The 23,862-nt window shown below is 46.6% G+C and overlaps 1 protein-coding gene across 1 annotated transcript in view; it reads right to left on the bottom strand.

Moving 5' to 3' along the window:
• The window catches only part of LOC138666991 (zinc finger protein 665-like), a 103,544-nt gene that overhangs the window by 67,605 nt on the left and 12,077 nt on the right, over positions 1-23,862 (bottom strand). The window contains exons 6-9 of the mRNA XM_069755200.1: positions 2,007-2,156; positions 1,698-1,877; positions 1,492-1,615; positions 1,311-1,408 (exon numbers count right to left, since the gene is read on the bottom strand). Coding sequence (XP_069611301.1) covers positions 1,311-1,408; positions 1,492-1,615; positions 1,698-1,877; positions 2,007-2,156 — 552 coding nt within the window. The remainder of the gene's footprint in view (positions 1-1,310; positions 1,409-1,491; positions 1,616-1,697; positions 1,878-2,006; positions 2,157-23,862) is intronic.

The following is a 23,862-nucleotide window of genomic DNA, read 5'->3' as shown; positions in this document are numbered from 1 at the left end:
AATTGTATTGCATATTTTAACAAATTTTTAGTAGGTTAGCGTAGAGTAGGGCCCGGCCAAATGAGTCTACCTTGTCGTGGTGGCAGATTAGAAAAATCCTTTAGCCAAAACAAAAGCTGCTGGCTATATGTGTGATCTGGTGATGGGAACGGTTAATGTGTGATTGGTGAGAAGTGGAGTTTTTCCAAGAGAGAGCAGTGGGACTGTGGACAGTTCGAGGGGTGGAGGCGAGGCTGGGGTTGGAGCCTGGGCAGAGTCTCAATGGGCCCCGAAAATTTGGCCAGTATGGGGCCCCAAAATTCCTAGTGGCAGCCTTGTTTGAAGGTTCTTATGGTGATGTTAAGGGGGTACTCTATGGTGGTGTTATGGAGGTTTTGTATGGTGCCGTTATGGAGGTACTGTATGGGCGGCGAACAGCGGGAATGGTGAGCAGTGATCCACATATGAGCTGAAGATTACATGGCCTGACAAGGGGAGAGGAGGGAAGAGAGTATTGGGCAAAGTGTTTTACTGCTAGCGCATTTCAAGGACTGTGGTGTGTGTGTGTCATTAAACAGTGGGGCTGTGTGTGTGTCATTGGTGCATTCACTTTGTGTCATTCTATGTGACTGCAGACTTGTGAATCCTCACATTGTTCGCAGTGCTGTGCTTATTCAGCTGGTGTGTGACTGCAAGTTTGTGATTTGCATACATGCGGTCACATGCTGACTAGACTTGCATGACCTAATGCAACTGTATTGAACAAGGCCAGAAACAGTCTTGTCGGAATGTGGCTGGGAATATATATATATTGCATGCTTGCGGTCACAAGACCATCTGTTCCCGGCGCCGGCACCAGAGAATCTTCACAGCGCACAGTGCGCACGATATGAGGATTCACACATAGTGACTGTAGACATGTAGCATAAGATCCGACAACCCCTTTAAGGATGGGCCGCTACTCATGGGCCACTGATGTGTTCTTGCCCCCCAGGGTAAAATTTGCCAGCCAGCCCCTGTACACAATAGACTGTAGCTGTAGTGCATGCTTCCTGTATGGAGCTCTGTAGAGTGAGGTTGTGCTATTACTCATTGTTAGCACTTGGGGCATGATATTACATGTGCAGTCCAAGTGTAACAGTTGTGTAGAAATACATGCTGTCATGCTTGGGACGGGAGAGCCGCCGGCCAGTTAGTGTATTGTATATCCCCATCCGAGTTATACATCTGACTCTTCCCTTATACTCGTGGATTAAACAAGACTGAACACAAGACCTTCACAGCCTTCCACACCTCATAGGGAGATGTCATGACACCTTCGCTCGATCTACCTTATGATCCTGAGGAACATTGAGATCTTCTTGTTTACAGTCCTGTGGTAGAAAAGGACGGGGACATCTCTCTGGTGTTGTCCTCTTACTGGATCGAACTGAAAGAAACACATACAAGGACTGAATTCATTCTTTACATACAGATAATTATAGTCCGTGTGTATTTAGTCCTGTCTATTACCTGGTGATGTGCGGGGCTGGGGAACCTCCATCATGACGTCCTTGTACAGATCTTTGTGTCCTTCTAAATATTCCCACTCCTCCATGGAGAAATAGATGGCGACATCCTGACACCTTATAGGAACCTGACACATACAATGATATCATCATCCTATGATCCCTCCATAGCGTTACTGTATAATGTCCCAGCATTCCCAGCAGTGTCACCTCTCCAGTCAGCAGCTCAATCATCTTGTAGGTGAGTTCTAGGATCTTCTGGTCATTGATATCCTCATGTATCAGGGGGTGAGGTGGAGGCCCCATGATTGGGCTCAGGGGTCTTCCCCATCCCTCAGTCACAGGGTCCTGACAGCGCTCACTAGAGGTCTTCTTCACTACTGTGTAATCCTGGTTATGGAGAGACAAATTAATAAACCTCACTACAGACATTTCCAGAGTCATCACCTCTCCAGTTCTGTCCACCTGTTATTCCCATAGATAAGAATGATGTAATGTGACGTCATCAGAATCTCTCACCTCTCCAGTCAGCCGGAACAGGGTGTCTAGGGTGATGTGTAATATCCTCTCCGCCATCTTGTCCCTGTCCCTATCCATCCTTATAGGGTCACTCAGGAGAATTCTCCTATATAGAAGATCTCCATTGAGAGGATCCGATATTGTAGGGACCTGAATGGGGAGAAGATGACTAAGTAACATCATAAAGATCCCATGTAAGGCTACTTTCACACTAGCGTTAACTGCAATCCGTCACAATGCGTCGTTTTTCAGAAAAAGCGCATTCTGCAAAAGTGCTTGCAGGATGCGTTTTTCCCCCATAGACTTGTATTGACAACGCATTGCGACGGATTGCCACACGTCGCATCCGTCGTGCGACGGATGCGTCGTGCTTTGGCGGACCGTCGGCACAAAAAAAGCTACATGTAACGTTTTTTGTGCGACGTGTCCGTCTTTTACGACCGCGCATGCGCGGCCGGAACTCCGCCCCCTCCTCCCCGCACCTCACAATGGGGCAGCGGATGCGCTGAAAAGCAGCATCCGCTGCACCCGTTGTGCGGCGGAGACAACGCTAGCGTCGGTAACCTCGGTCTGATGCACTGCAACGGACCGAGCCCGACACTAGTGTGAAAGTAGCCTAAGAAATCTCCGGAGCTGTTACCGGCGTCACATGATCACTACATCGAGTCATGGCCTCATCCTGCCCTCAGTATAACACACAGTCCGATTATAGGCACATACAGATATTTGTCACAAAATATCTCCAACCCGGCACCAAAAACCCAGAAATAATCTAAAAAGAAAATCTACATTAACTGACTCTTTGTTAAATAAATATTGCATGAAAAAAAACAATATAAAATTATAAATGCAGGGAACATCCACAGAGATCGGGACGGCAGAACTGGGGATGTCAGTAAAAGATAATGATACAAGCTACAGAAAATTGTAATCCGAGTAAATGTGATTGTCCCAGAAAGGCGCTGCATAAATCGAGAAAACCGAGAAGGGGATGTGTGTCAGGGAAGAAATAATGATTCCAATAAAAGAGAAATGAGCAGAGGAACGGCACCAGAGAAGTATTAACTCTCATGGACAGAGACTCTGATGAAAGACCGGTCTGCAGGTGTCACGAAGCCAATGGGTATATGGTGCTCTGCATTAATAATGTGGCACCCCTAGAGGTATTTGCCACAAATATAGTTACTGACACTGAACACAAATACTAAAATAGCAAGACTGCACTACCTCCTCCGGCCAGAAGGGGGAGCTCCAGAGACTCCCCTTGATCCATTCTGGTCTGAGAGAAGAACTGGCAGTTGGGCAGTTGGGCTAAGGAGCTGAAAGTGAGAGGTCATACAGCTGAATTTCTAACAGCCCTATGTCGGTTTCCAGGCCCAAATCACCGGCCTGAGGAGAAGAGGGATAGAGAAAAAGGACATTGTGAGAACCGGGTAGCATTAATCACTACCCAGAACAGGCGCAAAGACGGATACCGGATCCGTGGCTGTATTCATTACATATAATACAGCAACCGGAAAAACGTGAGGTGATATCAGCTTCACTAGGGTCGGACGCAGCAACAGACACAGAGTTCAGCGGTACTCCCGGAGGGGGTAAGCCGATAAAAGGACTCGGGTTGCCCGTCGAACCAGGACCCGGAGGGGACAGATTGGGCCGGCAGCCAGTTCACATACAGCAGCAGGGCCACACAGATATTGCGTACAATAAGAGGCGAAGACCCCGGCAGGGTCAAAGTAACTCAGAGTTCCCATACAGACTCCGGTGACAGGACTGGTTGTAAATCCTTTTTTTGTTAAAGTAAACTGGTTAAACGTTTCAGTGCCTCAGTCTTTCATTTGGACAATAGCCATCTATCCGGGATTGGGATCATCACCGCTGGGAGAACCTGCTGCTGATCAAGTAAGTGCCTGTTCCCTCATAATACCCTTTACACTGTGCATTGCCTGAGGCCACAGCACCGGGTCAAGCCACCCGTGACATCCCCCTCAAGAGACAGACCCCATTGGTCCGGTGCTGGGTACCCCGGTCTCTCGGGCGTCACAATTGGCGTCACGAACAGGATAGAGCCAGCCCATATACCGGGTATTGTGTGCCGTGATTGGAGCCCAAAACTTTGAAAACTTGGATGAAAAATCGTGAAAATTGACTTTATTAAAGAAAATTCCATTTCCCATTAAAAACTATTGAAAGTGACTTTTCCCCATTGGTTATAATGGAGTAAAGATGGCCGCCATCCCCTGAGGTAATCACCTCATAACCGTTAGGCGCGAGATTGTTAATTGAGCTATGCCATTACCTAACTGAAAAACTTCAGAATCCACCATTACAGAGCGCGCAGCGGGCTGGAGCAGCAGGGGGCGTGTCATTGTGGGCGGCACCAAGCTGAGCGCTCTGACATCAGAGCAAGGGGAAAACCAATCCTGCTGCACAGCAGAACGAATCTACACTATCCCGACGGAAGCGGAGGACCGGAAGGGTCCGGATTAACTAAGGGGGCACAGTATGTCGCAGCACGGAGACGCCGCAGCACCCGGCGGCGCTAATGCAGCTGAAAGACAGAGTGTCGATAGAGAGTCCGGTAGCGCAGCGGTGCAAGGAGTGGCGCCCATCATGCCGGTGCTGATGCCATATACCCCAGGTGGCCCGTGGCTTCCAATGTATGAAGGTGAGCCTAATACCTTTGACGATTTCAGAGAAAAGATGCTGGCCCATTTTAACATGTTCCCCGTGGGTGAAGTTCAGCGTGTTAGTCTCCTGATGATGCAGTTAAGTGGCCATGCTAAGCGAGAAGTCACAGCATGGGCAGCTGATCTAAAAGGCACGGTTGAACGCATATTTGCTGGATTAAAAGCTACATTTGAAACCACTGCCAGCAGCAAAGCTAAAATACGATTCTTTAATTGCAAACAAAAAGTTAATGAGGGCGTGAGAGACTTTGCCTTAAACCTGCAGGAAGCCCTTAAATCACTTACACTGGCTGAACCCATTTTTAACACCGGAGCGGATAAACTGCTAAGAGATCAATTTATGGAGGGACTCTACACCCCTTCTCACCGGGGGCATGTGAGCATGCTTGTTTTTAAGAACCCTGAATTGACATTTGCTCAATTAAAGGAGAGCGCTATACGTCTCCAGCTGGCAGAGGCACCTCGGGATCAGGATCCTGCGCAACCTATGGCAGAGGCACCTCAACAACAGGGAGTGCCAGTGACATCAGCTATGTCCGGGGCCATTGCTAAGCCCCTGGGGACCAGTACTAATGAGGCTCTTCAACAAAAGCTTGACTCTTTAACTGATGTTTTTGCTTCAATGGCTAAAACCATGCAGGAGATGAGAGGACCCAAGATAGAGTTCGCAAACCATAGAGAGGATGTTCCATGGATGAGACCCTGGAGATACCCGACATGGAGAGGACGACCCCGCGACCGCTACCAACCGGATGGACAGCCCATTTGCCGCCGTTGCCAGCAGCCAGGCCACTTTGCACGAGATTGTGATTTAAACGGGAATCCCCTGTGAATGCGGGCCGCTTCGCAGGAATGAACTTTCAAGGCCCAACACCCTGGTACGACAGGTACATCGGAGGACGACCCATTATCCCTATCGTGCTGGACGGAATTCCCCTCAACGCTTTGCTGGACACAGGTTCCCAGATTTCATCTATACCGTATATCCTTTATAAGAGGTACTGGGCTGATGCAGATATTGATAAAGGGCCCTCTGATGTTGAACTAGATATATGGGCCAGTAATGGTAAGTTGGTACCGAAACTAGGATTCAGGGAGATGACCATAAAGATGGGTAAAGTAGAATTGAAGAAACAGGGTATAATTGTTGTTGCTGTTGACCGGCGGAACTGTGAACCAACTGTATTGATAGGAATGAATGTGTTAGAGAACTGCTTTTCCGAAGTTATTTCTGTCTTACAGCAAATTGCTGAAACTGCCCAATCCTGCCAGCAGAGAGTTCTCCAAAGGGAAATAAAAGTATTGATGTTAAGGCAACAGGTAGAAGTTGCAGGTGGAGAAATCGGCAGTGTGAGGGTAAGTGATCCAACATCTATTGTAATCCCACCAAAAACAGAAATGCTGGTATGGTGTAGAGCAGCCATTGGTACTAAGGGACGAGATTATCAAGCCTTAATAGAACCAGTGTACACCGACAGCAGGCCCACTATACTCACAGCACGAGGGGTAGTCGAGGTACACCGGGGACGAGTGTCGGTACGACTTTTGAACTGTGGAGAGGAAGAGGTCACTTTGCCAAGGTATGCTACAGTGGCAAAGCTATATACTGTTGACAACAATGCCATCACAACCATTGAGCCCTTAGAACCAACCTGTCAGGTGGAAGGCAACGGCTCAGACGGAGAATTGGAGGATTGGTGTCAACAGCTACACGTGGGCATAAATTCAACACCTACCCATCAAAAACAAGGGGTGTATAGGCTAGTGACGGAATATGAACAAGTCTTCAGTAAACACCCATTGGACTTCGGACGGATAGAAGGGGTAGAACACACAATCCCCACCAGTGACCATCCCCCAATAAAAGAAAGATATAGACCCATACCGCCCGCTCACTATCAATGTGCAAAAGATATGCTGAGGGAGATGAAACAGGCCGGGGTAATAAGAGACAGCTGTAGCCCCTGGGCAGCCCCTCTAGTGCTTGTCAAAAAAAAGGACGGAACCATGAGAATGTGCGTAGACTACCGGCGGATTAATAACATCACCCATAAAGACGCCTACCCCTTGCCTAGGATAGAAGAGTCCTTGACTGCTTTGAAATCTGCTAATTATTTTTCCACCTTAGACTTAACAAGCGGGTATTGGCAAGTCCCTGTGGCTGAGAGAGATAAGGAAAAGACGGCATTCACCACACCAATGGGTCTATGTGAATTTAATCGCATGCCATTCGGACTCTGCAACGCATCCGGTACCTTCCAGCGGCTGATGGAATGCTGCCTCAGACACAAGAACTTCGAGACCGTCCTCCTGTACCTAGATGATGTGATCGTCTACTCAAAGACTTACGAACAACACTTAATAGACCTGGCAGAAGTGTTCGAAGCCTTATCCAGGTATGGCATGAAAATCAAGCCATCCAAATGTCACCTTCTCAAGCCAAAGGTACAGTACCTGGGACACATCGTGAGTTCGGAGGGAGTAGCACCGGATCCCGAGAAAATAAGCGCCATAAGGGACCTACCAACGCAAAAGAAGTGAGGCAATTCCTGGGATTGGTGGGTTACTATCGCAGATTTATAAAAGGATTTACCAAATTGGCAGCACCCTTGCAAGACGCCTTGGTAGGGCAGACGAAGAAACCTTCAAACCGAAACCCTCCTTTTCAGTGGAACGATGAAAGGGAAGACTCCTTTGAACAACTAAAGAAGGCACTAACCGGAGAAGAGGTTCTGGCATACCCAGATTACCATCAACCTTTCATCCTCTACACCGATGCCAGTAATGAGGGACTAGGAGCAGTGCTGTCACAAAAGCAAGAAGGTCGGGAGAAAGTCATCGCCTTTGCAAGTAGAAAGCTCCGGCCTACTGAAAGAAATTCAGAAAATTACAGCTCCTTCAAATTGGAACTACTGGCAGTAGTTTGGGCTGTGACTGAACGTTTCAAACACTATCTGGCCGCTGCAGAATTTATTGTCTATACTGACAACAATCCGTTGACCCACCTGGACACAGCCAAATTAGGTGTGTTAGAACAGCGATGGATAGCCCGGTTATCTAATTACAACTTCATAATCAAGTATCGAGCAGGTCGCAAGAATGGAAATGCCGATGCCCTATCCCGGATGCCACACTTGAGAGATGTAGAAGAAGAAACGGGGGAGCTTGAAGAAATTGAACTACCAGCCTTCCATCATCCCAAGGCGAAACATCATCAGTCAAGTACCTATCAGAAACAACAAGAGGTGAATTTTAATTCGTTAGCACACCATAGATGGGCTGACACCCAAGACAGCAATCCGGCTGTGAAGTTGGTGAAGGAACTGTTAACTGAGCAAAGTGCATATCCCGATGAGGATGCCCCAGAAGAGACGCATCAACTCTGGAAAGAGAGAGGCAAAATGTTCCTGTATCAAGGGAAGCTCTGTAGAAGGTACACCAATCCGAAAACACATGAATTGGTTTGGCAGATTATCGTGCCTAAACAAGATGTGAAGATGGTCCTCAAAGCTTACCATAATGGTGCTGGTCACTTCGGTTGGAAAAAGTTAGAAGTACTTCTAAGAGAAAGATTTTATTGGGTCAGGATGAGAAAATCAATCGAACAGTGGTGCAGAAATTGTGGCCCGTGCAACCTCAGAAGAAACGATCAAAATAACCAAAGAGCACCACTGCAGCCCATAATCACCAAACAACCACTTGAACTTGTAGCCATAGACCACGTGAAGTTAATACCAAGCCGGTCAGGCTATGTCTATGCCTTGACCATCGTGGACCATTATTCACGCTTCTTGGTAGTAGTACCCGTAAAAGATCTGACAGCAAAAACAGCAGCCAAAGCGTTCCAAACGTACTTTTGTAGACCCCATGGATATCCGGAACAGGTTCTCACCGACCAAGGTACAGCCTTTGAATCAGAGATCTTCAGAGAATTCTGTTATATGTATGGTTGCAAAAAGATCCGGACGGCGGCCTATCATCCACAAACAAACGGCTTATGCGAGAAGATGAACCATATTGTAATAGAACTACTAAAGACTTTACCTGAGGCAGAAAGGAATCAATGGCCAGAGAAATTGCCTGACTTGGTGGATCTGTATAATCATGTCCCGGTGAGTTCCACCAATTGCACCCCAGCTTACCTTATGCGTGCAAGACCCGGCCAATTACCAATCGATCTAGAAATGGGAATTCTGAAACCAGATGCAGAAGTCCAAGACTTCAATTGGGATATCATACGGCAAAAGCAGTATCGCCAAGTGCAAGAGAGTGTGGAAAGAAGTCTTCAGCAAACTAGAGAAAGACAAGAGCGAACTTTCAACCAGAATGCTCTAGCGACCCCATTAAGACCGGGTGACCAAGTGCTCAAGAGAAATCGTCGAACCAATAAACTAGACAATCAGTGGGAAGCCGTACCCTACACAGTTTTACCAACAAGAATGGATAATCCTAAAATGTGTCTCATTAGCAAAAACGGGGGCTTATCATCTGTACTAGTGTCAAGAGACAATCTTAAATTATGTCCGGAAGCATTGAAAGAGACAGAAGTTGTCCAGCCAGAACCAGAAGTTATTCAACCCATGCAGGTCCAACCAGTAAAGGAAAAAGAAGAGGAAATGTATCACACCTGTATAGGAGACTTTCCCAAAACCCTACTAACATACCATGGTGCAGTAGTGGTTCCCATGGTGGCCTTTTACCCAACACCGAACCCAATACCAGAAGTCCCAAGACAGGAAGAGGCTGACCCCGTACTACAGGAGATTCCAGGCCAGGAAGAACAGATTCCTGATCAGAGTGATCCCATTCACGGTGGACTTGCCAACTCCATAGTCGTGGAATTATCTTTAGCAGAGCGGGCAGATACTACATCCGCAGTAGACAGTAGTACACCACATGGAGAGATACCGCTGTTACGTAGATCACAGCATAGTACCCAGGGTCAATTACCGGCCAGGTATGCAGATTACCAACTATAAAACTATAGTCAGTCATTGTTATCATTCTGCAACGTTTAAGCCCAGTACCTACAGAGACTTGTCTGTATGAACTTCTTGCATATTCTTGAACTTTTTATCAGCCCGGAGGCACTAAATCAAAGCTCCGGAAAGACTGCTTTTTGAACTTTGCTTTTTGCTCTTTTTGAACTTTCTTTAGACTTTATATTGGTAACTCCGTTGGAAAAATGGAACTAAATTCCTGGACACAAAGTGCAGTGCCTTTCCTAGTACCTTCAAGGATAGGACTGTATTAATGGACGCTATTTGAAGTGACTTTTTACAGAACTCTATTTTTGTTTCCTTGAGTGGTTTTTGTAACTTTTCATTTTTAAGACTCTGTACATATTAATTGTTATTTCAAAATGTTATCGTCCCACAGTCCCGGAGTACTGTTCTTAACTAAGGGGGAATGTGGCACCCCTAGAGGTATTTGCCACAAATATAGTTACTGACACTGAATACAAATACTAAAATAGCAAGACTGCACTACCTCCTCCGGCCAGAAGGGGGAGCTCCAGAGACTCCCCTTGATCCATTCTGGTCTGAGAGAAGAACTGGCAGTTGGGCAGTTGGGCTAAGGAGCTGAAAGTGAGAGGTCATACAGCTGAATTTCTAACAGCCCTATGACGGTTTCCAGGCCCAAATCACCGGCCTGAGGAGAAGAGGGATAGAGAAAAAGGACATTGTGAGAACCGGGTAGCATTAATCACTACCCAGAACAGGCGCAAAGACGGATACCGGATCCGTGGCTGTATTCATTACATATAATACAGCAACCGGAAAAACGTGAGGTGATATCAGCTTCACTAGGGTCGGACGCAGCAACAGACACAGAGTTCAGCGGTACTCCCGGAGGGGGTAAGCCGATAAAAGGACTCGGGTTGCCCGTCGAACCAGGACCCGGAGGGGACAGATTGGGCCGGCAGCCAGTTCACATACAGCAGCAGGGCCACACAGATATTGCGTACAATAAGAGGCGAAGACCCCGGCAGGGTCAAAGTAACTCAGAGTTCCCATACAGACTCCGGTGACAGGACTGGTTGTAAATCCTTTTTTTGTTAAAGAAAACTGGTTAAACGTTTCAGTGCCTCAGTCTTTCATTTGGACAATAGCCATCTATCCGGGATTGGGATCATCACCGCTGGGAGAACCTGCTGCTGATCAAGTAAGTGCCTGTTCCCTCATAATACCCTTTACACTGTGCATTGCCTGAGGCCACAGCATCGGGTCAAGCCACCCGTGACATCCCCCTCAAGAGACAGACCCCATTGGTCCGGTGCTGGGTACCCCGGTCTCTCGGGCGTCACAATAGCATATAGCTGAATAGTATTCCAAGCAAAAAGAGAAAAATATGCGGTATTGGAGACAGGTCCTGTCTCCAATACCGCACCCTCCTATACACCTGATGTTATAGTGGATGTATAATGCATTCTACCATTTTATTCCAATAAAGAACACGAATGCTCAGCACAAAGAAGGGTGAGTGCCGCATATTTTTCTCTTTTTGCTAAGAAATAATGATACTAATGACTTAAAAATAATAAAAGCAACAGTATAGAAGTGTGCACGTAAAGCGGCGGATGTAACTGACCCAGCAGTCACATGTGCACAGGGTCAGGGATATCAGGATCTGCAGAAAAGAGCGTGGATATGGAGGATATTTACCCCATATACAGGAGTTACCCAGTACAGGTAATGGAGAGGAACTGGAAGGGGAAAAGGGAGGGGGGGGGGAACAATAACGAAAAGACCATACAAAGAGAGAGAATTAGTAAAGGATTAAATATAAAGCGATCAGCAATAACATACAGACAAACTGACATCATTGTGGTCTGTATGTAAAAACTGATCCAAAAGTGATCCTCAGTGCACACAGTCTGTCACATGTATACAAGATGGTTCTAGTTCCCCTTTCCCAGCCCTGATTCTTCATCTCTGGTTCCAATCTGCTTTCTTGCCTCATTCCTCCTGCCTGGGCATCTTTCAATAAGTCTCTACCTTTCTTGCCTGTGCACATGCGCTAATCTCCATCGGCCCAGCACATTCACTACCGCGTCTATATCCGGGCATGGTGTGGCTCTCGTCTCACCCTCCCTGCCCTCATCTTTGACAAGGTCGGGTTTGCGGTCACGTGACCCATCCCACCTCCAATGACGTGGAGCAGGGTGTGTTAGCCTTCCGAAGCTGTTCAGTGGCCACTCCATTTTCGGCAATGATATATTGTGACAGAGCAGTTCTGATTGGCTCAAGGTAGGTTATATAGTGCCGAAACGCGCTTTGGGGCCGACGCCATCCAGGCATGAGGAACATATGGATAAATATTAGTCCTTTACTTTTTCCTCTTCATATTTGCAGCCCTTATTCACAAACTCTAGCTTTACCTCACTATATACCAACATTACTGGGCTTGTATGTTATAGGTTGAATGACATCATTCTCCCATTATGTACTTTTTTTGTGTTTATTGTTCTTCCACCATCAGTATAATGTACTAACTTTCCCTCCTGCTGTGTTTTTGGCTCTCTAGCGTTTCCCTTATTTTTCAAAGACTTGTCTTTTATGTACTATTTCTATTCAATCATATATAGTACTTTTGTACCTTTTCTTTGCTGTACACAATTATTGTAGGTTATTTGTATAACAGGTGCTCCTCAGCCACCTATTATTTTTTTGTTACATGCTCAACTTTGGTGCTTTTTAATTAATTTAACCCATTTATTACTACTTTCTTACTAATTATGCACCATTTTGCAGTACTGCCCCTTTTGCTCCCAGTACAGGTTGTAAACCACTCTTATCCCATCCCTAACCCACCTCTTCAACATATCACTAACTTCTGGCACCTTCCCTTCTGCTTTCAAACATGCCACAATTACGCCTCTCCTTAAAAAGCCAACCCTCGATCTAACTGCTATGTCCAGCTATCACCCAATATCGCTGCTCCCATTCGCTTCCAAACTCCTGGAGCAGCACGTCCACTCTGAACTTTCCTCCCACCTCTCATCTAAATTGCTCTTTAACAATCTACAATCTGGTTTCCGCCCCATCACTCAACTGAGACAGCCCTGACAAAAATTACTAACGACCTACTTACAGTCAAAGCTAATGGACAATACTCTGTACTCCTCCTTCTAGACCTGTCCTCTGCTTTCGACACAGTTGACCACTGCCTCCTACTACACATCCTCTCCTCCTTTGGAATCAAAGACCTCGCCCTATCCTGGATCTCCTCATACCTTTCCAACCGCACATTCAGCGTCTCCCACGCTACCTCCTTATCCCACCCATATCTGTTGGAGTCCCCAAAGGCTCTGTTCTAGGACCCGCTACTCTTCTCAATCTATACACTTGGCCTGGGTCAACTCAAAGTCTCATGGATTCCTTTATGCTGATGACTCTCAGATCTACCTTTCTGGCTTAGACGTCACCTTCCTGCTGTCCAGAATCCCAAAGTGTCTATCTGCCATATCATCCTTCTTCTTCTCTCGCTTCCTCAACTGAATGTGGACAAATCTGAACTCATCATCTTTCCTCCATCTTAAAGATCTTCCTTACCTGACCTATCTATCGCAATTAACAACATCACGCTTTCCCCCGTACCGGAAGTCCGCTGCCTCAGAGTAACCCTTGACTCTGCCCTGTCCTTCAAACCATACATCCAAGCTCTTTCCACCTCCTGCCTCCTCCAGCTCAAAAACATCTCCAGAATCCATCCTTTCCTCAACTACTAAAATGCTTGTGCATGCCCTCATCATCTCCCGCCTTGACTACTGCAGCATCTTTTTCTGTGGCCTTCCTGCTAACACCCTTGCACCTCTCCAATCTGTCCTTAACTCTGCTGCCTGACTAATTCATCTCTCTCCTCGCTACTCCTCCGCTTCCCCCCTCTGCAAATCTCTTCACTGGCTCCCATTTCCTCAGCGTATCCAGTTCAAATTACTAATACTAACCTACAGAGTCATCCATAACCTGTCTCCTCCATATATGTCTTAACTAATCTCCCGATATCTTCCCTCATGTAATCTCCGGTCCTCCCAAGACCTCCATCTCTCCATTCGCTCCTCACCCAACCGTCTCCAAGACTTCTCCCGAATATAATAATAATAATCTTTATTTGTATATAGCGCTAACATATTCCGCAGCGCTTTAGAGTTTGCACACAATATCATCACTGTCCCCAATGGGGCTCACAATCTACATTCCCCATCAGTATGGCTTTGGAATGTGGGAGGAAACCGGAGAACCCGGAGGAAACCCAAGCAAACACGAGGAGAACATACAAACTCCTTGCAGATGTTGTCCTTGGTGGGATTTGAACCCAGCGCTGCAAGGCTGCACTGCTATCCACTGAGCCACTGTGCTGCCCTTATATCCCCCATCCTCTGGAATTCTTTGCCCCAACACGTCTGACTATCAACCACATTCGGATCCTTCAGACGGAACCTGAAAACCCACTTTTTCAGGAAAGCCTACAACCTGCACTGACCCCGCTGCCTCACCACTACCGAAGCTACCGCCTCACCAACACCTGAGCTCCTTCAACCCTCAACCTATTGTCTCCTTCTCCACCATCCTGTAGAATGTAAGCCAGTGTCTCCCAGTCTCAGATTGGATGGCCGAACTGTCAATCAACACACTGACAACTCAATATGCCCCTGCTCCAGACTGGATGACTGAGCTGTCAGTAACTGTATCCCAGAAACACTGAGAGGTGGAATCTAGCGGCAAGGGCAGGGTCCTCACCCCTCTGTATCAGTCTGTAAATGTTAGTTTGCTTACTGTAAGTGATATCTGTAATTTGTATGTAACCCCTTCTCATGCACAGCACCATGGAATCAATGGTGCTATATAAATAAATAATGATAATAATGAAGTGAAGTGAGACTGGAAACCAAGGAGGACAAAAAAGGGCAGAAGGGATAGGATGATTGTTAGGATTCCACTAGTGATGAGCGAGTATACTCGTTGCTCGGGTTTTCCAGAGCACGTTTGGGTGGTCTCCGAGTATTTGTTAGTGCTCGGAGATTTAGTTTTCATCTCAGCAGCTGAATGATTTACAGCTACTAGACAGCTTGATTACATGTAGGGATTCCCTAGCAACCAGGCAACCCCAACATGTACTCAGGATGGCTAGTAGCTGTAAATCATTCAGCTGCGGCGATGAAAACTAAATCTCCGAATGCTAACAAATACTCGGAGGCCACCCGAGCGTGCTCAGGAAAACCCGAGCAACGAGTATACTCGCTCACCACTAGTGGAATCATAACAATCATCCTATCCCTTCCGCCCTTTTTTTGTCCTTCTTGGTTTCCAGTCTCACTTCACTTCATTATTATTATTTATTTATATAGCACCATTGATTCCATGGTGCTGTGCATGAGAAGGGGTTACATACAAATTACAGATATCACTTACAGTAAGCAAACTAACATTTACAGACTGATACAGAGGGGCGAGGACCCTGCCCTTGCCGCTAGATTCCACCTCTCAGTGTTTCTGGGATACAGTTACTGACAGCTCAGTCATCCAGTCTGGAGCAGGGGCATATTGAGTTGTCAGTGTGTTGATTGACAGTTCGGCCATCCAATCTGAGACTGGGAGACACTGGCTGTCTCCAGGCAAGTTTGGACTGGCCCACCGGAGAACAGGAGGATTCTCCAGGGGGCTCAGGCACTGACACCTGCTGGCATACCGGCCAGCAGCTGCTTAGGGTCCCCACTGTTCCAGGGGCCCCCAGCCAGTGTTGTGTCTCTAATAGCGGCACTCCCAGCAGCTATGGGGTCCCTGAATCAGGGGGGCCCGCCAGGTGTCAGATGAGCAGCAACTGGAGACAGGAGCCTGTCCCCGTTGTTAAAGAGAAATGAATATTTACGCTTCCCCACACCCCCATGGGGGTGGAGAGGAGTGAGTATTCATTTTACACAGTGGGCAGTGTTAGCCGCAGCTGAGGCTAATAGTGCCCGCATATAAATCCGGAGCGGCTGCATTGGGGCCCCGGAGGTGAGCCCCTGCAGGGCGGCTAATCCCTGCAGCTTGGCAGCAATGCGGAGCTGAAGGAATCAAATGCCATCCTGCTTCCTGTCCGCTGCCCGGCGCTTCCTGTTTGACACAGCGCGGCTGGATGACGTCATCATTCAGCGCGGCTGTTTCAGAGAGAAAACTGCCGGAGCCGAAGATGCTGCTTCCTGAATGTGCTGCGGCTGCTGGCAGCATGCGGATAAATGAGTGTTGCTGTGTCTCTGTCTGCCTGCGTGAGAGTATGTGGTGCGGTGCTGTGTGTGCGACCACATCAGAGGAGAGAGAAATTATATGGCACATCGGACATTCTTTTTTTTTTTGCGGCCACCGTTACACTGTTAGTAGCGGCCATCGCAAAACGGGGTCGGTAAGAACCGACCCAAATTATGTTCTTTGTGGTCTCGGCATGCGCCCGCCATTTTTTCCGGGTAAAGACGGCGGCGCCCATGGGGGGAGGAAGCGGGAGGACCTACGAACACCGGGAGGTACCGTGGAGGGATCGGGGACCTTATTTCTCTCTCCTCTGATGTGCGATTACCGGTGATCGCAACCCGGGGGTCGGAATCATGTTCTCTGGGGTCTTGGCTACCCTCGGCAGCCGAGACCCCAGAGACAATCCAACTCTGGGGGGCGCTATACACTTTTTCCACAGCGCCGTTAATTAACGGCGCTGTGGTTTAAGTACCCTTAACTACAGCCGTTTAAAGGCGTATCGGCGGTCGATAAGGGGTTAATATTATTATTGTGATAAAAGTAATGTTATGTTTTATCCCTATGGCCAGTGTTGTGTGTTCGGTTCTCCTACAGGCTATGCCTAATGCCATCCCTGGGAATGCAGGAGGTCTGTCCACTAGGGGAACCATAGAGTAGATAGAGATACAGCTTGCACTACACTAGGGATTAGATAGTGAGATTGGATTAGCCCACAGTTTAGGAGGGTTAGATCTGGTTATATAGAAAATGATTCTGGACTACAGTCAGTCAGAGTCTAAGACTCAGTAAGTGCAAGTTCTGGGTGGAGTAAAGAGCAAGACTAAACATATAGTAAGGCTAGTTTCACATTTGCGTATGGGAGGGCTGCACATGGCAGCGTACTTCCTCCCTGAAACCCCGCCTACGCTCCGCCTACTCTGCATGCGTCCTGCGGACCTATCTTTAACATTGGGTACGCAGGGAAATATGTTCTATGCTGATGCGTCGATTTGAGGTGGGCGGTGACACAACGGAAACGCAAAATTTTGGTTGCTGCACACCTCAAATCGCCGTATGCGGACACATCCACGTACAACATATGTCCCTGCATACCCAATGTTAAAGATAGGTACGCAGGATGCATGCAGAGTAGGCAGAGTTTAGGCGGGGTTTCAGGAAGTAAGGAGGAAGTAAGCGGCCAACCGCAACCCTCCCGTACGCAAATGTGAAACTAGCCTAAGCAGGTTCCAGTGCAACGAAGGTTCAACAGAGAAGAACGAGTTCGGTCAGTACAAGATTCCTAGAAGAATGAGGGAACATTTCCAGCCACGACAAGATGCGGGGACAGTTTTGGGCTTAAGGTCAAGAAAAGGGAAAGAGAGTCATGCCTCTGTCTCCCTGAAGAAGAATTTATCAGCCTAATCGCGGAGTGGGGTAAAGATGGTGGGTCTCAGGACAGGACGGGGACAAGGACTGATCGAGCACAAAACCAAGAGAACATCACTAAAAAGAGACTGTCTTGATCTTTATGCTGCAGCCATGTGTAAATGAATTACACAGTAAAGTTGGACCTGTTAACTCAGACCCAAGGTCTTCTGCCTTGTTTGTCTTGTTTTATCTATTCCCATGGACAGGAAGGTAATGAGAGCTCCAGAAACAAAAATGAGTAAGCAACATACTCCACCCAGACTTCTGTTTAGAAAAGGGGTTTTTGTGCAACCAGAAGTCAGTTCTGGCCCACAGAACACTAGCTTTGTACCACTCTTCACTAGATGAGGAAGAGGAAAAGCACTACAGGAATGTGGTTTTCACTGCTTGAAAGCAAGGAAAGTGTATGCCTCCTCTGCTGAATAGCATCTTCTTGATGAAAGGGTCATATTTATTTTATTCTTCAAAACTCTGGGAATGTATGTGTAAGTGGTGCTTTTACACATGTTTTGTGTGGGGCTTGTGTAAAGGGTATTAGAGTAAAAAGTACAGAAATAAAAAGTAAAACATGTAAAATTTTTATTTTGATCGTCTCATACACTGCAGTACTTGGGAGTTTCAGCTTATGCCTCACAGGCCACCGTACCTTGGAGTCATCACATGACCTCAGAAAAGCGTGTTGTGGTTCTTAATGGGTTAATCAAACAACTTTCATATTGTATATGTTGTGTCCGGGAGAACAGAAATGTTTGGCCACGGGTAAAGGGTTTTCTGTCTTTAATGTGGCAATGAGATGTCGTCCTCACTCTCAGTTTCAGTCCTGTTTCTCTAACACAGAGACCCACAATAGGACATATAGTGCATAGAATTTAGTACACCCCATTAGAACAACATTGTGAATGTCCCGGGAATATTATACTCCTGCTGCATGTTGGGGATCTATATCCTGTCTGTGGTCATTACATGAGTGCAGGTTTTACAGCTCTTCACAGTAATACCCACAAGCGTTCATCAGAGCAAATGTGCAGAGTCCCGATGATTACCCCCAGGACTGAATCCTGTCCCCTCTATCACACAGTCCTGCTCCCCCATTACCGCTCACCAGTGCAGACTTCTCCCCTCAGCTCTTACATGTGGAGCCGGCTGTACCCTAATGTGCAGAGTCCCGGTGCCCCCCAGGACTGAGTCCTGTCCCCTCTATCACACAGTCCCTGCTCCCCCATTACCGCTCACCAGTGCAGACTTCTCCCTTCAGCTCTTACATGTGGAGCCGGCTGTACCCTAATGTGCAGAGTCCCGGTGCCCCCCAGGACTGAGTCCTGTCCCCTCTATCACACAGTCCCTGCTCCCCCATTACCGCTCACCAGTGCAGACTTCTCCCTTCAGCTCTTACATGTGGAGCCGGCTGTACCCTAATGTGCAAAGTCCCGGTGCCCCCCAGGACTGAGTCCTGTCCCCTCTATCACACAGTCCCCGCTCCCCCATTACCAATCACCAGTGCAGACTTCTCCCTTCAGCTCTTACATGTGGAGCCGGCTGTACCCTAATGTGCAGAGTCCCGGTGCCCCCCAGGACTGAGTCCTGTCCCCTCTATCACACAGTCCTGCCCCCCATTACCGCTCACCAGTGCAGACTTCTCCCTTCAGCTCTTACATGTGGAGCCGGCTGTATCCTAATGTGCAGAGTCCCGGTGCCCCCCAGGACTGAGTCCTGTCCCCCCTATCATACAGTCCCTGCTCCCCCATTACCACTCACCAGTGCAGACTTCTCTCTTCAGCTCTTACATGTGGCTGCTTCCTACATAGAAAACCCTTCATTTCCCACAAGCCTCCATCCTGCTCCTCCCCCACGTGACTGATCACATGACTGTGACATCATCACCGGTCCTGGAAGCAGAACTTCAAAGGGTCACAGAATGGTAACATTTAGAATGGAGTTGATTTTTGGGGGAATGATGTCACTGGAAGGGGCGGGGCCTCCTTAAGACCAGTGGAGATCCCATAGCAAAATGGTAGTGACTAGATCTGAGGTGATTTTTTGAAGACCTCATTTTACCATCTCCGTTGTAGACGGTTCAGTGCTGAGGTAACATAGTAACATAGTAACATAGTAACATAGTAACATAGTTAGTAAGGCCGAAAAAAGACATTTGTCCATCCAGTTCAGCCTATATTCCATCATAATAAATACCCAGATCTACGTCCTTCTACAGAACCTAATAATTGTATGATACAATATTGTTCTGCTCCAGGAAGACATCCAGGCCTCTCTTGAACCCCTCGACTGAGTTCGCCATCACCACCTCCTCAGGCAAGCAATTCCAGATTCTCACTGCCCTAACAGTAAAGAATCCTCTTCTATGTTGGTGGAAAAACCTTCTCTCCTCCAGACGCAAAGAATGCCCCCTTGTGCCCGTCACCTTCCTTGGTATAAACAGATCCTCAGCGAGATATTTGTATTGTCCCCTTATATACTTATACATGGTTATTAGATCGCCCCTCAGTCGTCTTTTTTCTAGACTAAATAATCCTAATTTCGCTAATCTATCTGGGTATTGTAGTTCTCCCATCCCCTTTATTAATTTTGTTGCCCTCCTTTGTACTCTCTCTAGTTCCATTATATCCTTCCTGAGCACCGGTGCCCAAAACTGGACACAGTACTCCATGTGCGGTCTAACTAGGGATTTGTACAGAGGCAGTATAATGCTCTCATCATGTGTATCCAGACCTCTTTTAATGCACCCCATGATCCTGTTTGCCTTGGCAGCTGCTGCCTGGCACTGGCTGCTCCAGGTAAGTTTATCATTAACTAGGATCCCCAAGTCCTTCTCCCTGTCAGATTTACCCAGTGGTTTCCCGTTCAGTGTGTAATGGTGATATTGATTCCCTCTTCCCATGTGTATAACCTTACATTTATCATTGTTAAACCTCATCTGCCACCTTTCAGCCCAAGTTTCCAACTTATCCAGATCCATCTGTAGCAGAATACTATCTTCTCTTGTATTAACTGCTTTACATAGTTTTGTATCATCTGCAAATATCGATATTTTACTGTGTAAACCTTCTACCAGATCATTAATGAATATGTTGAAGAGAACAGGTCCCAATACTGACCCCTGCGGTACCCCACTGGTCACAGCGACCCAGTTAGAGACTATACCATTTATAACCACCCTCTGCTTTCTATCACTAAGCCAGTTACTAACCCATTTACACACATTTTCCCCCAGACCAAGCATTCTCATTTTGTGTACCAACCTCTTGTGCGGCACGGTATCAAACGCTTTGGAAAAATCGAGATATACCACGTCCAATGACTCACCGTGGTCTAGCCTATAGCTTACCTCTTCATAAAAACTGATTAGATTGGTTTGACAGGAGCGATTTCTCATAAACCCATGCTGATATGGAGTTAAACAGTTATTCTCATTGAGATAATCCAGAATAACATCCCTCAGAAACCCTTCAAATATTTTACCAACAATAGAGGTTAGACTTACTGGCCTATAATTTCCAGGTTCACTTTTAGAGCCCTTTTTGAATATTGGCACCACATTTGCTATGCGCCAGTCCTGCGGAACAGACCCTGTCGCTATAGAGTCCCTAAAAATAAGAAATAATGGTTTATCTATTACATTACTTAGTTCTCTTAGTACTCGTGGGTGTATGCCATCCGGACCCGGAGATTTATCTATTTTAATCTTATTTAGCCGGTTTCGCACCTCTTCTTGGGTTAGATTGGTGACCCTTAATATAGGGTTTTCATTGTTTCTTGGGATTTCACCTAGCATTTCATTTTCCACCGTGAATACCGTGGAGAAGAAGGTGTTTAATATGTTAGCTTTTTCCTCGTCATCTACAACCATTCTTTCCTCACTATTTTTTAAGGGGCCTACATTTTCAGTTTTTATTCTTTTACTATTGATATAGTTGAAGAACAGTTTGGGATTAGTTTTACTCTCCTTAGCAATGTGCTTCTCTGTTTCCTTTTTGGCAGCTTTAATTAGTTTTTTAGATAAAGTATTTTTCTCCCTATAGTTTTTTAGAGCTTCAATGGTGCCATCCTGCTTTAGTAGTGCAAATGCTTTCTTTTTACTGTTAATTGCCTGTCTTACTTCTTTGTTTAGCCACATTGGGTTTTTCCTATTTCTAGTCCTTTTATTCCCACAAGGTATAAACCGCTTACACTGCCTATTTAGGATGTTCTTAAACATTTCCCATTTATTATCTGTATTCTCATTTCTGAGGATATTGTCCCAGTCTACCAGATTAAGGGCATCTCTAAGCTGTTCAAACTTTGCCTTCCTAAAGTTCAATGTTTTTGTGACTCCCTGACAAGTCCCCCTAGTGAAAGACAGGTGAAACTGCACAATATTGTGGTCGCTATTTCCTAAATGCCCAACCACCTGCAGATTTGTTATTCTGTCAGGTCTATTAGATAGTATTAGGTCTAAAAGTGCTGCTCCTCTGGTTGGATTCTGCACCAATTGTGAAAGATAATTTTTCTTGGTTATTAGCAGAAACCTGTTGCCTTTATGGGTTTCACAGGTTTCTGTTTCCCAGTTAATATCCGGGTAGTTAAAGTCCCCCATAACCAGGACCTCATTATGGGTTGATAGATGAGGTGATAGATGGGATTAAAAATTCCTCTCCAATGTAGTCAGCTCAGCACTGAAGCGACTAGAATTTAGTGGTTATGGAGAGTAGAGATGAACGAATATTTCAATATTTGCAATATTCGCCAATTAATTTGTTGAATATTCGCCCAACATAACCAAACGCCATTCACCTTAATGGGAGGCAAAAACAAACACATGCACAACAGCTTAGAATGGCCCCAAATGCTGTCAAAACACATCAAATGAGGGACAGACACCAGGAAAGTGGCCTCAATTCACCCACAAAATGTAGCATGCACTGCACCAATCAGACAGGCATGAGGTATCGGGGTCTGGGACAGCATTTACAGCTTTCAATTAAACATCCCAGTAAGAAGAGGTAGGTGAGGGATCGGTGTAGTAACACGGGTAGTTGACTCCAAGGAAGTGGAGGCCTGACTGTCTCGGAGGCCTACTGCTACAGGCAACATGCATGAAGGAGACTCAACCAGGAGTGTTCACATTTACAAAAATTAGTGGCAGACACCATCAAAGTGGCATCAATTGCAATAATGTAGAATTAGTATAGCGGAGACCGACACCTTTCCCAGTACAGCCAAACTAGTAGATGGAGACTGTAACGGGCAAGGTGGTGGAATCACTGTTCCGTATCCTTCTGAAAGCCTGGAAGGGGCGTAACTAGGTGGCCTACCAAATCTCTACTTGGACAGCAGGTGAAAACTGCGACCCAAAGAGGTGGCACCAGGTGCTACTCCACGGCTGATCTACAAAAGGTGGCAGTTGACCCCCTACAGCAGGTAAGCTGCTAAGGCCCAAAGGAGGGATGAAAAATGCAGGCAGGCACTGTACGGACTCTGAAATTATGGGTGCAGATGGGATAGGCTGAGGAACAGAAAAACACTGGAAGGTGCTTGCTCAAACTGGTAATAGACATATGGACAGTGGCAGGTGTGATCTGGACCGGTTTATGGACAGAAACTTGCAGACAGGTACGAGCAGACAGGTAAAAGCAGATGGGTACAGGGTAAACAAGCAGGCAGGCAGACCTGGGGAACCTAGCAAACTAACAACATAGGTACCTCTGTATTGAAGGAGAAGCCTTAAATAGAAGGTGTCAACCAGCTATAGGTTGGGAATACCTTAGGTTGATGTGGGCGGTCTCTTTAAGAGGGAGGGTGTGCGCCCTCTAAGCATAGTTTTCGGTCCTACAACTGAACCTTGGTGGACACTGACACATAGGGGGCCAGATGAGGAGGTGGTGTGTGAGTGGGAGACACTAAATGTCCTGTTAGGTATAATAATAATAATAATTTTTATTTATATAGCGCCAACAAATTCCGCAGCACTTTACAATAAGTGGGGACATGTACAGACAATAAATTCAGTACAAGTTAAGACAATTTAAACAGTGACATTAGGGGTGAGGTCCCTGCTCGCAAGCTTACAATCTACAAGGAAATGGGGGGACACAATAGGTGAAAAGTGCTTGTTATTTCAGGTCTGGCAATTATAATAAATAGGGATTTTCATATAAAGCTGCATGATCCGGTCATCAGCCCATGTGTTTAAGTGCAATAGTCAAGTATCAAGTGCAGTTATCATGTGCATGGATGGTGTGGAGGCAGATGAATAGTATGGTGCAGAGTCACATGCAGTTAATATTTGGAAGGAGGGAACAGGACAAAGTTAGTTTACTGAGTAGTTGATTTGGTAGGCTTGTTTGAAGAGATGGGTTTTTAAAGCGCGCTTGAATAGGTCGGGGCTAGGTATCAGTCTGATCGTCTGGGGAAGTGCATTCCAGAGAGCTGGCGCAGCACGAGAGAAGTCTTGGAGACGGAGGTGCAAGGTTCGGATTACGGGGGATGTTAGTCTTAGGTCATTTGTAGAACGGAGGGCACGTGTAGGGCGAT

The sequence above is a fragment of the Ranitomeya imitator genome, chromosome 2 (genome assembly GCF_032444005.1).
Source record: "Ranitomeya imitator isolate aRanImi1 chromosome 2, aRanImi1.pri, whole genome shotgun sequence".
NCBI lineage: Eukaryota > Metazoa > Chordata > Amphibia > Anura > Dendrobatidae > Ranitomeya > Ranitomeya imitator.
The sequence above is the reverse complement of the archived record's forward strand: the minus strand, read 5'-3'. Positions and strand labels throughout refer to the sequence as shown.